The 14153-nt window shown below is 47.2% G+C and overlaps 1 protein-coding gene across 1 annotated transcript; it reads left to right on the forward strand.

Moving 5' to 3' along the window:
- Positions 1-7309: 7309 nt before the first annotated feature.
- MED10 (mediator complex subunit 10) lies at positions 7310-13826 on the forward strand. The gene is made up of 4 exons (XM_081054010.1): positions 7310-7535; positions 7945-8028; positions 10771-10873; positions 13157-13826. Exons 1-4 carry the CDS (start codon positions 7414-7416, stop codon positions 13253-13255), a joined length of 408 nt encoding a protein of 135 aa, XP_080910136.1. The 5' UTR covers positions 7310-7413; the 3' UTR covers positions 13256-13826.
- The last annotated feature ends 327 nt before the right edge of the window (positions 13827-14153 follow it).

The raw sequence follows: 14153 nt of genomic DNA on the forward strand, positions 1-14153 counted from the left end.
GAGTGCTGAGGGAGCAACAATAGTGTGAATTAAAAAAACCCCAAACAACCAGCCTCCAGATTCCAAGGTCAGGAGAATTCAGAAGTCAGGAAATTTCCCAGTGGAGGAGGGTATGGGCAGAAGGAAAACACAGCGGCCAAGCCTGCTGGCAGCAGAGCTCTACAGGCTTAGCACGCAGCTCCTAACAGGTACAGCTTCTGACTTGCCAGGATTTTCCAGCCTATTTTCATTTACATTTGGAGCCTGGGGTGTTCACATTTGACAACGTTTCTTACAAACAAGTCAACAGTATTTAGGATGTAAAGGGAAAGAAGCCACCATTCAGCTGTTTAAGGAGAAAGAGCGTAAATTGCAATGCAGGTTTCAGTGGGTTTTGAAGGCCTTTGGCTTCAGCAGAGAACAAAAGTCAATGGAGTGTTAATTTTGGACAACTGGGAGATAAGTGATTTAGAAATGCTTTTATAATCCTGTGTACGCAGTGGATCTCAGTGGCTCTATTTGGAATGGTTTCAAAAGTCAGACTTTAAAACCTTCCTTTCTGTTCTCACTCTAGCAAATGCAAATAGGAGGCAGAGGGAGGCAGAGGTTTATGGGCATGACAATTGGAGCTGATGACTAATCACACATCACTGAAATGTGGGGACTGACTGATCCCATCATTGTACTCATTACGAGCTGACCCTGAATTAAACATCCTGGAGTCACAATACAGAGAGCTGGGACTAGCGCTTCTGAACAGAAAAGGAAGGTCTAATGGGTTGAATTGTGTATCCCCAAAAAGATATGTTGCAATCCTGAGCCCCAGGACCTGTGGAGGTGACCTTATTGGGAAATAGGGCCTTTGCAGAAGCTATCAGGTTAAGGTCAGATCGTTAGCATGGGCCCTAACCCAGTATGACTGCTGTCTTCAGAAAGGGGGAAATTCCGAGACAGACACATGTGCAGAGAAGACCACGTGAGCACGAAGACAGAGAATAGGGTGATGGTTCCACAGGCCAAGGGACGCCAGAGATTATCAGTAAGCACCCAGAGGCCAGCCGAGAGCCTGCAAGAGGTGCTCCTCACGGCCTCAGAGGGAACCAAACGTGCCGAACCTTGGTCTCAGACTTCCAAGCTCCAGACATCTGGGAGAATGCATTTCTGTGGTTTAAGCTGCCAGTCTGTGATAATTTATTGAAGCAGCCCTAGGGGAACTGCTTCAGTCCTAGGGTGACGGTTAGTAGGCAGGGCAAAAGCAGCAGTGCAGGCATCTCCATGCAAGCTTTGCTTTGGCCAAACTGCTCTTAGAAACTGGCCTGTCGCAGGCTGTACATGCAAGTACAGGAGATGCCAGGCACAGCTCACTAAATGCTGCAGAAAACAGGAGAGGGCACGGCAGATGGGCTGTAAGTCAAAACTGGTAATTATGTGGAAAGCAAGCTGCTGCCAGGTTCTATCCATCTCCCCAGAAAAGAATGACTTCCTCGGGAGTTATGTTCATAGCGGAAAATAGGCATTTGGTTTCTTTCCGTTTCTGCCTTTGTCTCCTTTTCTGTAGCCTTCAAATAATAAAAAAACTATTTATTGAGCTAGTTTGCGTATGTTTGGGACTCTGGGGCATATGTAAGTTTAGATTCCTGTCCCCACAGTGCCTAAAGTATAGTTGGGAAGCTAAGGTATAAAATAGAAATTTTAAATGCAATTCAGGAGGTTCAACGTCAAAAAGAGCAGACGCCAGAGAATACTTGGGGTGACAGCGTCCTCATTAAGTCCCATGCCTTCTGTAAGTGTTTAGTATCTATCCTTTATTAGGTGTAGGCAGTTTCTTTTTATTTCCAGTTTTCTCAGAGGTTTCTTTCTTGTTTTTTTTTTTTTTAAACATAAATTGGGTTGAATTTTATCAAATGTTTTATTTAAAAATTGTGGACAAAAAAGGGGCCACATACTAAACCTGACAAGCTCAGGGCAGGCCAGTATGGCAGGCCCTACAAACTTAGGGACCAAAATGAACCACACAGGATGGTCTGAACATACAAATTTCTAACTAAAAATGGGTCATGGCGGGTAGTCCTGTCCTAGGCCTGTAACTTCCTTGACAAAGGTCAACCTTTACCTTAAGTGAGCCTGTCTGTTGTTTTTGTGCGTCTAAGATAATACACTCTTGCAATGTCAGTCATCCCTTCTTTTGGACCTCTCAGGGCACAGCCCACCTCATTAGAGCAGGAGACCACAGAACCCCTCATTGTTTTCTTGTTCCCCACATACCATCTCCATGTAGTGTAAATGTGAATTATTGACTCTCCTGTACCCACCAATGTAAAAGAAGTATGTGTCTCTCTGTTTTACTTGTTATCCAATCCCAGAGATTTCCCCAGTTGCTTTCTCCCACTCCCTTAACCTATCCCAATGGATTCCATGTAATCCTCCTTACATCTCCTCCTTTGATTTGAATATATAAAATAAGCTGCAAAACTGCCATTTTCCAGAACATTTTCTCAATCCATTGAGATTTTGCTTCCTGGCAATTGTTATCAATTTGGCTTAAATAAACTCATTAAACTGCTCTACCAGTTTGGACGTTTCCTAACGCCGACAAAATCTACTGGAGATGTTGTTCTTCTGTACTCTTTAGTGGACTCAGTTATAAAATAGGTTAGATGGTATTTAATCATTCATGCAGTCCTAGGAAAAGCTCAGTACATCCTCATCGTCATCGTCATCATCATCATCAGTTTTCCTTCCGTATGAAGAGGGACAGCTTGTATTTTCTGAAAATGGCTTCAACACGATTTCCCTTACACCTGCTTTCCCAACACTGTGACTTCTTCCTTGACAGGTTGGGTTTCCGATCCCTCTCAGGGATCTAAATGTGCCACGGAGGAAGTGACGTGATGGGACTTCTGAGGCTAGGGCGTAAAAGGCAGTAGAGCTTCTGCTTCTCCTGAGCTACGTGCTCCTGGAACCCAGCCACCAGGAGGTGGGGAATCCCCGCAAAGTCCTCAGAGAGACTGACATGCAGGGGAACTGTGGTCTCCCTGTCATCGACTGCCACCATGGTGGCGATGGGAGTCAGCCATCTTGGAAGCAGGTCCTCCAGCCCCAGTGAAGTCTCCCCACCGATGTGACGTGCAGCAGAGGCCAGCTGGGAACCAACCCACCTTACAGATTTGGGAGCAAACTACAAGATGGTGGTTGTTTCAAACCACTAAGTTCTGGGGAGGTTTGCTATATAACAATAGACAGCTGATACACAGTGTTTGATTCAGTTTTCCAATATTTTGTTTAGGATTGTTTGCATTTACTTTCAAAAGGAAGATTGGACTATATTTTCTTTTTTTTCACTGTCTTTGTTGTCTGCTTTTTATGTCAAGTTATACAACTCTTTAAACATGAGCTGGGATGTGTGTGGTTTTTTCTAGTCTCTGAAAGCATCTGGGTAAGTTTGAAATTATTTTTCTTTAATGTTTGATTAAAAAGAGAATAAACTAACGCAAAAAGCTGTCAGGGCTTGATGTTGATCATTTTTTGGAAAGAGATCATTGTCTATTGGCTAGTTTATTGAAAGGCTAGGATCTATTCTGATTTCCTATTATTTCTTAAGTTAATTTGTGATAGTTTCTTAGAAACTTATACACATCCTCCAAGCTTTCAAAATGCAAACATCAAGTGTTACTGTAACTGAGTTATGTTCCCTCATTCATTTATAATATTGTTTATTTCCTCTCTTTGCCTCCCTGATGTGCCTTGCGAGAGTATGTCTATTTGATTAATCTTTTCAACAGTCAGCTTTTCTTTACTATTCATCTTTCTAGCTTCTAATGAGAGTAGAAAGAAAACTAGTGAAATAGTTTTCATTTTTATCACTATGTCTTTACTTTCATCACTGCTTTCTATGTGATATTTGAAGTTTTGATTTCTCTCTCTTTTGTTTGTCTGTCTGAGTTGGAACCCTAGTATATTTTTCCTGGCTGTGTTCCCTCAAAGTACCACTTTAGACACAAAGCAGAAGTTTGATAAGAAGTACTTTTCATTCAGTTCCAAATATTTTACAGTTTCCCCTTTAAGTAGAACGACCATATAGTGTATCAATCAAATTGAGACACTTTTGATAGTCAGAGGGAGTGCTATTAATAATTACACCAAGATGACAGATATAAATAGGGTCTTACCTATACAAATTCAGATATATGTGCATCCATAAGAGATTTCAAAGAGTGTGTTTTGGTTTTCAAGTGTGTGTGTGTAAAAGTAAACAACTTCATTGGTTTCTACTGTAATTACATTGAGGCCCGAAAATCTGGTCTCTGTGATAGAATTTGGAATTTTCTGAAACTTCCTTAGTGGTCTAGTGAATGGTCAAATTTTATAAATATCCCTTATGTGGTTGGAAGCAATGTATTTTCAGAGGTCAATGTTTCTCACAGATCACATTTATTAATATTATTCAAGTCTTCCATAGTCTTCATATATTTTTGGTCCACTTGACTTATCATTTTCTGTTAGAGGTAGTCCAAATATTCTGTTATAATTATGGATTTTGAATGTTTCCTCATAATTTGCCCAATTTCATGCTTGATGTCATAAGACTATGTTGTTAGTTGCTGATAGGTTGATATTAGTATGTTATCTTGGAGAATTCTTCCCTTTATCATTAAAAAAGTCTTTTTACATTTCTATTAATTTTCAATACTATATGCTTTAACGACTTTCTTTTGGTTGCCTGACATATCTTATTCTATCCTATGCCTTTATTCTAGCCTTTCTGTATGTTTGTTTTAGGTGTGTCTTTGAAAAACCCCATAGCTAGATTGAAGCAACAAGACAAAATACTTCCAATCTGAGGAAGTCTCTCTTTTAAACAAGTACTTAAATCTGTTTACATTCATCATGCTCAGCAACATATTTGTCTTTAATTGTTTCATCTTATTTTGTGCTTCCTGGTTTCCATGCTTGTTCTTTGCTCCACGTATTCCCTCTTTTTCTTGCCTTCTATTGAGTTGTTTTCTTATTCCCTTCCCCTTCTCTACTAATTTGGAAATTATATATTCTAGTACAGAGAAACTCTTAATTTTTAAGAATAAATACTTAACAAAACCTAAGTTACATCAATATCTATCTCTTTCTTACGAAATTGAGAAAGACTGTTAACTTCATATTCTGACCTAATCATCTCTATTTTTTTTTTTTGCTTTGACCAATATTTTATTTCTACCTTGTTTTAAAATTCTCCTGAAGTGACATTACATCGGGAGGGCGGTACTGTATTTGACATTTCTGTGTATTCAGAGTGGGAACAGAGGCTTCCTTGTCAGGTCAGTCCACTGCCTGGATTGAGTCCCTGATTTAGGAAGTTTGACAAATCACTTACCTTCTCTGGGTTTCTATTTCTGATCACAGCTGGGAGGAACTTTGCAGATCATTTAGAAAATGAGCTCCCTCATTTTGCCTAAGACTCTAGGAACTGAAAAGATGATTATTATTATGGTATTCACTAAAAGTGAAATCACTTGGGCTTGAGGACTCCAGACAGGCTATTGTAGGAACAAACATCAGTTAATCCTAGAAGAATGCACATAAAAGTTTCTTAAGTGCAAGAGTGATGTGATCAAAGGGGAAATTTAGTAAGATCGATGAACAGCAGTTTACTAAAAACTTAGTGAAGTAGGAGAGGTTATTATTCATTGATAGGGAAACCCCATAGGGTGCTGTTTTATTAGAGTTGGCACGAGGAGGTAAGGGTCTAACCTAGGAAGGTAGCAGGAATCAGGGAAAGAAGAGCTGAATGGGAGACCATCTCCCTCTTGGGAGAAGAAAGAGATAGGAAACGTGATGGCTAATTATATATGAGAGGTAAGAAGGGAGGCCAGCACTGCCTTCAAGGATTCCAATGGCGGGTCCTTCATGCAAACTTTAGGATTTTCATCCGGGGGGTATTTGTGAAGATGCTGCATTGTATGGGGCATGGAGGGGACCTTTGGTGGACTGGCAGCAGTTAGTACTAGAAGGCCTCAAAAGTGACACTAGGCTTTAAGTCAAGGTGACTTGTCCTGGCTGTTAATTTATTCATTGGGGGATGGCAAATCACTACTGGGAAAGTCACAGGTCTGAACAGCAGCTTGATCTGCTTTTTGGTCTGCTGGACCTTATACAGCAGCCTGCGGGTGTGCAAACGAGAAGCTGAACAAGCCCATTTCTGCAGGCAGTTGCACCTGTATGTAAAGAAATGCACAAAAGGATGGTCTCCAAGATATTAAAGATAGCGTAAGTGTGTGTGTTGTGGGGGTGGGGGGATTCAGGAGTCTCACTTTCTTCACTACACTTTTTACTACATTGTTTTAATTATTTACAATGAGTAACTTTAATTTGTATATCAGAAAAAAATAGTCATTTTCATGTGGTCATGTGGGGACAAAGCCCCAAAAAGCAGTTTCCAGGCTCTCGGCCTCACAATAAAAAGGTGCTGGCTCGGGTAGTAAATGGCCATCAACTGTGATCAGATGGCCAGCAGCTGTGGCTAGTTAGCCGTCAGCTGTAACCCGTAAGCCATTGGCCACTAATATAACTGCTGTGGCTATGCTAGCAGAAGGAATGGGGGCTAGCAAGAAGATGGGGGCTGGCAAGCGCGGACTGCTGTTAGGCAGATTATGTAGATCCTGCTTCCTGTGTCTCCAGCCTAGCCGCCAGCGAGAATATATTGGTTTGACTCCCCTATCTATGGCTCCGTGGGTGTTCCTTTTTGGCCTTACCGTGTCCTGCGTTCTTATGTGGGGAGTGGGAGCTGAGACCCTGCACGACAAATGGTGCAGCGAGCAGGGTCCCCTGCGTGACACATTTTCACAAGCTCCTCTCTCCAAGCCCTACCCACTGTGCTTCCATTCCCCTTTTCTTGGCATTACCTTCTCTAACCTCAGATAGTTAGTTGTCAGGTCTCATTTTTCTGATTTTATGGACGGGAACACAGGCTTAGAGGCTAGGGAACTTGCTCAGGACCAGTAGAGGCAGAGCCAGGCCTTGCAGGTCCTCACCACTGGACCCTTGTGGCCCTTAGAGTACCCAGGAGAGCCCTGAAGATCCATCCTTGGCCGGCCCACTCACCTGGGCCGCTTGGGGCTGCTGCTAGCCTCGCCCCGCGCCCAGGCCCCGCCTCGCGCCCAGGCCCCGCCCCGCGCCCAGGCCCCGCCCCGCGCCCAGGCCCCGCCCCGCGCCCAGGCCCCGCCCCGCGCCCAGGCCCCGCCCCGCGCCCAGGCCCCGCCCCGCGCCCAGGCCCCGCCCCGCGCCCAGGCCCCGCCCCGGACGGCGCGCCACGATCCAGAACACGCCCCGACGCCAGCCCCGACCCCCGCCCTCAGAGGAAACGGAAGTAGTAGTGGGCCCGGGCGGAAGCCGGAAGCGGCGGAGCAGGGTTACTGCTGTGGCGGCGCGGGCTGCGGGGCCATGGCAGAGAAGTTCGACCACCTGGAGGAGCACCTGGAGAAGTTCGTGGAGAACATCCGGCAGCTCGGCATCATCGTCAGCGACTTCCAGCCTAGCAGCCAGGCCGGGCTCAACCAGAAGCTGTGAGTAGCGGCCGAGCCCGCTCGGGGAGCGGGGATGGCGAGCGGGGCCGGGCGGAGAGCCGCAGCCCCCCGCCCGCGCTCCGCTGGGCCAGGTCCCGCCCGCCCCACCCGGGCGCAGAGGGTCGGCTCGCCGCCGCCGCCCGCCTGCCAGCGCCGCCTGCGGGAACGCGTCGTCGAGGGCCGCTCGGAGACGTCCCCTTGCCCCGACGACACGCGTCCTTCTCTGGGGCCCCGTCTGCGGACGCGTGCGCGCGTGAGGCCCCCCGTTGCTTGCTCCCGGACCCTCGGGGCGTGGCCACCCTGGCGGGCGGGGGTCGCTCGTGTGGCGCGCCGCTTGGCCATGGCCAGGGGGACGCTGTTCCCGGGGTCAGCGACCTAACCACATGCCCCACCTTTGCTTTCGCCCCAGGAATTTTATCGTCACCGGCTTACAGGACATTGACAAGTGCAGACAGCAACTTCACGATATTACTGTTCCTTTAGAAGTTTTTGAGTAAGTACCGTTTCTGACGTCATTTGAGCATGATTCTTGTTTGCTGATGGCGTAACGACTGCTTCGGTCGTGGGTGTCTGAGTGCGTGCTGCGCGCTGGGCGCAGCCTGAGTGCTGGGGACGCGCAGTGAAGGGAACAAGTACCCGCCCTCGTGGAGTGTATGCTTTATTGGGTTAACAACTTACAGTCTCAGTATTGTATCATTGAAACGGGTTCACGTGAACAGAGGCTTGTTAAACATGTGAAAGACATCATAGCCTCTCACAGCCCTGCTTAGACAAAAGGACAGCCACACAGCTTTCTTTTTTCCTTCAAAAAGATAAAAAGTCTTAAGTGAGCTATAGTTTAAGTTAAAAAAAGAAATTAAGGCCAGAAACAACCTGAAAGTAATGTGGTCTGGTGTCGGCCAAAGTGCTCTGGGAGGACTAGTTCTGGGAGCTGATGATGTCCGCTCTTGTTGGAAAAGAGAAAGGTTCTTCGGCCACGTAAGCTTGGGAGGGCCGTCCAGTTTTCTGCGGGACAGTGTGTGCGCCTGTCTCCGTCATGGCCCAGAGAATGCCTCCGGGAAAGAAACTGCTTAAGTTGTTTTCAGTCCAGGCTGCGGCACACGGGTTTGGCTGTCACATCCCTGATTTCACGGGTGAGTAACTGCACTGGGCTGTTAGCTTGTCAGTGTCAGGGCAAGACCGAAATCTGGACTTGTGCTGCCTCGACCACGGCCATTTCTCTGGGACAGGCAACCTCTTACTCCCAGAGCTGGCTGGGATTGGCAAGAACATTCTACTACTTTTGGCAGTAAAACTTCAAATGTAAACCACTGATTTCCTTGAACAGTAAAGGAAAAGTTCTTGTCGTTTCACACCCCAAAAGGTCAGAGACATACAAGACCAAGTTACAACCCAGCTGAGAAGCTGTCTGCAAAGAGGCCACACAGGCTGCAGTTTTCACGATGTCGGCTCTGTCCTCACCAGCTGGCGTGGTGTCATGTTCCCTGCGTGCTCTCAGTTGGTCCCACTGAGTTCTCTGGCTTCAGCTGGGCGTGAAGGTCCTGTGTGCGTTACAGCTCGGGACTCAGGCGCCGGCTGCCGGCTTGTGAGGCAGGGAAGGTGGAGGCCACTTCTCCATCCTTGGAGGGTCCTCCTCAGTGCTGTGCTGGTCGTAAGTGTGCAGTCTGGATGTACTGACCGAGGCCAGTAACTCCTAAGTCTCAGGTGGGACAAGTGAGAGGGAGACGACAGGGAGAGATTGCTGAAGGGCAGTAGGCAGTGGGGCCTCGGCCAGCTCAGTGCAGCCACAGCAGGTGGGCAGAAGGGACCTTGGCGACTCACCTGGAGTACTGGGAATGTGATGGCCTCTGGGCGCTGCCAACCAGCAGATACAGCCTGTGGGCTGCTCTGGTGCACAGTGTGGGAGGAGTTTTCAGGCCCACAGTGGCCTTGTCCGCACGCACTGTCGGACACTGACTGCCTGAAACAAACGCAAGGACGTCAGCCGGGGCCTGGCTGGCCAGCACTCGTGTTGGCAGAGGTGGGGTTCCCCCTCGGCTCTCAGGAGAGCCTACTCCGAACAATACTGCTGTTGAAGTGATTGTTTAGTGAGGACACTTGAGCCGGTCAGGATTTTTGTTCCCAGAAATGGATGGATTCTGTTTAGAATCAAAACTATAGTTTTGCTGCTTTCCTTCCATCATTTCAGAAACGTTGCAATACAACGGAATTTTTTGAGTTTGTGATTTGTCGTGTCCAATGAAAGGCTGGTTTTTAAAAATGCCATTAACCGTAACTTGACAGTGTCTTTAATTTAAGTGATAATTTTCTTTTTTCACTGAAGCATAAAAATACGTAAATTGGACTTAGTGTGGTGGTGATTTTTGTTTCTTTGTAATGAAGAATTCTATTTAGCTGAGCAATATGAAGGTCTTAGATGAACAGAGGTAGGCAGGTAGCCCAGACCTGGTAAAATGTGAATATTTATCCAGGCAGTATGCTTCATGAAATCATTTGGGTCATGAAGAAATTTTGGGGACAAATGTTAACAATTTCAAGAAATACTTTTATACTGGTTAGAAGTAATTGGAGAGCATCTTGCCTCTGTTACATTCAAGTTACGCAGGGGTATTTGGGAAAGTAGTATGCCTCCTCCGCTTTCTGAAAGCAGTGCACCAGTTTGTAAATCAGTCTTGGGGTGCGTGGGGCCTGGCTCTCCTGCTTGTAACTCTCCCCTCCTTCCCCCTCCAGCCTGAGGCTCCTCCACACAGCTCCTCCTCCACGTCCCCCAAGGGGATGGGACCTGGGACCTGGAGTGGAGGCTGCGCCTTGGTGCGCTCTCCGGGCTCCCCATGTCGCTGGGTCTGAAGCCGTGGCCCAGGTTTAGTTCTCTCGTCAGGAGCTGCCCAACCTGACAGGCTGCTGTGAGACCGAGAAGGTCGTGGCCACATGCCTTTGAAAAGCACCAGTGCTTCAGAGGTGAAGTGGTGTGGCTGTGGAGCTCGCTCGGCTTGTAAATGATCTGTAAGAGATCGTTAACCTGACATCATGCGTCTGTCATATTCTAGAAGTGACATGAGATCGAATCATCTGGATCTGTATAAATGAAGGCCTCCTAATTCACCTGGTTCCTGGACACAGTGTTGTCTACACAGCACCATGCGAAGTTATATATAACTAACTTTTCTTTTTTCCATAAGAAAACAGAGTAGGTATCAGCCATGAGAGTGCTGATTGAAATGTTTCCTGTTTGCAGATATATAGATCAAGGTCGAAACCCCCAACTCTACACCAAAGAGTGCCTGGAGAGGGCTCTAGCGAAAAATGAACAAGTGAAAGGCAAGATTGACACAATGAAGGTAAGGCTCCCGTAGAGAGAAGAGCATGTCAGCACGGACAGCAATCCTGACACAGCGCATTTGGCTAATAGGCTGGACTTGGTCATTCTATTCTGTACTGGGGAGAACATCAGCGGTCCGTAAGGTTACAGGGTTGAGACTTCTGAATTGTGTAATGGATAGTAGGTGAAGCTAAGTATCAGTGAGACTTGTGATGGCATAGAACCATGTAACAAAGTCACAGCCTTACTTTTAGGAAAGGCCAGGTTAATTCCTGTGATTGTTAGCTAACTGTTTTCATTTTTAAAACTAATATTTCAGGTTTGCACTTTGGTGCTTTCTGATGCTTCTGTTGGGCCTTTTCCTGTAATTATGGCTCTTTGGTTTGGAGGGTTCTTGAATTTTGTTCTCTTGTGCAGCTTCTGACTCTAGACTCCTTTGTACCTATCCCCTGTCTAGCAGTTCTCCACAGAGAACTGGCTCTGTATCTTTGCTGTGATGAGGTCTAGAAAACTATGCATCTTGAACATGAAATATGTCCTTTTTTTCTTCCTTAAATTAACTCAGATATGGTTCTAGTTGGGGTGTGTGTGGTTTTTCCTTTAATCGGTCGGTACTGCCCCTTGTCCGGCCTCCCATTTCTGTTGGCCTCGTGCAACGAGCCCTCCTGCCTCTCCACTCCCTTCCCTCATTCTGGCCCGGCCACGCTGGTCTCGTTTCCGTTTCTGGAAGTCACCAAACCTTCTCCTTCCTGTTCTTTCCCGTGCTGTCTCCTCTGGAGCTCTTGCATGCGCTCTCTGCACACTGATTATTGTTTGGGTCATTGTATGTCACCTCTGCAAAGAGGCCTTGGGGACCAGTCTTTCCTCACCTTCTTTACTGAGAGCACTGAAGAGTGTTTGCCCTTTTCTTTGTTCTGTCTCCTCTGAAGCTTGTGCTCCAGGGTCTCAGGGCATGAGTGCTCTGTTCCTGCTGATACCTGGTACCCACAGGTGTGCCCAGTTGATGTGATGTCTTAGGGCTCAGAGGGTACATGGAACAAGCAGATTGTCAGGATGACAGTGACGGCCGTCACGTGGTGCCCTGGGGTCGCAGGGCTTCCCAAGGCCCCCAGGTGATGGATGTGTGCTGATGATGGGCAGTGTGCCCTGGAGGTGGCGTTTGTCAGTTTGGGACTGAGTTGCTGTTGAACGTGGTGTCACCCTCGGGACATGATACAGCTTTAATCAGTGGCAGGTTGTGACTGTTTGCACTGTTGGGTGAGTTGCAATGTGCAGTAGAAACCCCCTTGGTACGAATAGGTCCATGCGTGTTCTCCTTGGTCCCGCCATGCTTCTGTGTGATGCGACTCCAGGGCGTGAGGGCGGTATACACGTGTCCTGTTGGTGTGCTGCGTACGGACTGTGTATCTGTTGTCACTCGGTGTCCTTCTCTCTCATCTGAGACCTGTGAAAGTCACGGCGCAGTTCCATGGCTTTCGCTTGTCCAGCGGGCTGTGTGTTTGTACTTACCAAGTTGTATCTTAAATAATCCCTGTAGTGTCAGAGTGCGGTGTCGTTTGAGACTGTGTCTGAACTAGGTTCTGTGTCTTTCTTCAAATATGCTGCCTCTGTGCAGCTTATAAGACAGGGTCGTGAGATGCTGGCAGGTACTTAGCTGCCTGTAAGAGTGGGTAAAACAAGTGTTACTCTGATGCCATGTTTCCCTGCAAGTAAGACCTCACTGGAAAATAAGCCCACCATGATTTTTCAGGAGGACATCCCCTGAACATAAGCCCTCATGTGTCTTTTGGAGCAAGAATTAGTATAAGACCCGATCTGATTTTCGTGTAACACGGTAGGTAGGATCGGGAAGCCATGGCATTTGGTGGAGACAGGTTTCCAGCTGCTCTGAAAGCTTTGATCGAGCTGTTTGCACACACAGAGTTTGATGTGCTTTGAGTTAATAATTGCTTAATTAAAAATAGTATTTGAAGATTCCTGTTACGTGTGCTGACTGTAAAATTCATTTCCACCTCTGTGGCTGGCTCCCTGCAAGAGGGGCATTTTTTACTTCGAAGCAGGAGGGAAGAAGTTGTATTTGAGCAGGAATACCTTTTAGGTAGTTCTTACTGGGCCTGCACTGTAGCTGCAAGCGTGCTGTGTCCACGGGCAATGAGTGGGCAGCAGCCGAGCGGCCAGAGGCTTGCGTGGGGGCCGAGCACAGTTGACGTCCCTTTGGAGCGCTCTGGCTCAGGTGTCGTGTGTAATTGGGGTGATGGGTCACAAGCAAACATATTTTGACGGTGTGTATTTTTCTTCTTAGAAATTTAAAAGCTTACTGATTCAAGAACTTTCTAAAGTGTTTCCAGAAGACATGGCTAAATATCGAAGCGTCCGGGGAGAGGACCACCCCACATCCTAACTTCATGCTCCCTCTGTCTGAAGACCTTCCCAGTCCTCTGTGAGTCGCCTTGACCTTCAGGCAGCCTGACGTGAACGGCCCAGCACTGCTGGCCAGGGCCGGGGCTGCTCCTCCAGCCACCTGTCCTTGTCATTCATGTCCCCGGGATGGCAGTGCCTAGAGGGCTGTGGAGCTGCGCTGCCCCGCCAGTGGGCCCTCTGTCCCGGGCCTGTGTCTGTTTGGTCCTCAGGCGTTCACACGCCTGGTGATCCCGTAGCTTTGGGTGCAGTACGTTTGCTTCTCCGCGGGGAATAGTCTTGGAGATATTAAATGTGATAGGTCAAGGACACGGGTTTCAAAATTCCACCTGATAACTTTTCTTTTATGTACTCTTTCTGTTCCATTTTATTATGGTGTCAACAAAAGCTAACCACAAAAAAGGAAAAATGAAAAAACGTTTTAGCGAGAAGTACCTGAATTGGTGTTCTGTTTCATGTTTTCAAGTGCAGCGCATAGAATGTGTTCAAGGTGACTTACATGGATTTCAGTAAGGCATAATGGTAATAAACTCTTTACGTGTTTATGTGACTTATTCCATGCAGTTGTTTTTATAACATTTTTACAGTACAGAATATCTTACAAACAGTCATCTGTTCCTTCCCCAAGTGTGAACAATATTCATGAAATTTGTTCTCCCAGCCTCTAGGCAGGCAGAGCTAAAGCAGAACGCAGCACTGTGGTTTTCGGGTGCCGCTCGTGGAGGGCATGCGGGTCCCGAAGCAGGCAGGCTGGGGGTTACTGTTGAGAGCGCCCGCAGGCCCTGTCTGCCTGCTGTGCCCCCGAGTGCACTGGCGTTTTGATCAGTGGCAGAGTCGACTTGGTGGCGCCCGGCGGGACCTGGGAGCCTGCGTGTCTCGTA

This window comes from Rhinolophus hipposideros (genome assembly GCF_964194185.1).
Source record: "Rhinolophus hipposideros genome assembly, chromosome: 7".
Taxonomy (NCBI): Eukaryota; Metazoa; Chordata; class Mammalia; order Chiroptera; family Rhinolophidae; genus Rhinolophus; species Rhinolophus hipposideros.

Excerpts from the sequence above, each read along its gene's own strand:
- MED10 (XM_081054010.1), top strand. The coding sequence starts at position 7,414 with ATGGCAGAGAAGTTCGACCACCTGGAGGAGCACCTGGAGAAGTTCGTG. Across the intron at positions 8,029-10,770 it reads GTTCCTTTAGAAGTTTTTGA|ATATATAGATCAAGGTCGAA; the intron begins GTAAGTACCGTT and ends TCCTGTTTGCAG. Across the intron at positions 10,874-13,156 it reads GCAAGATTGACACAATGAAG|AAATTTAAAAGCTTACTGAT; the intron begins GTAAGGCTCCCG and ends TTTTCTTCTTAG.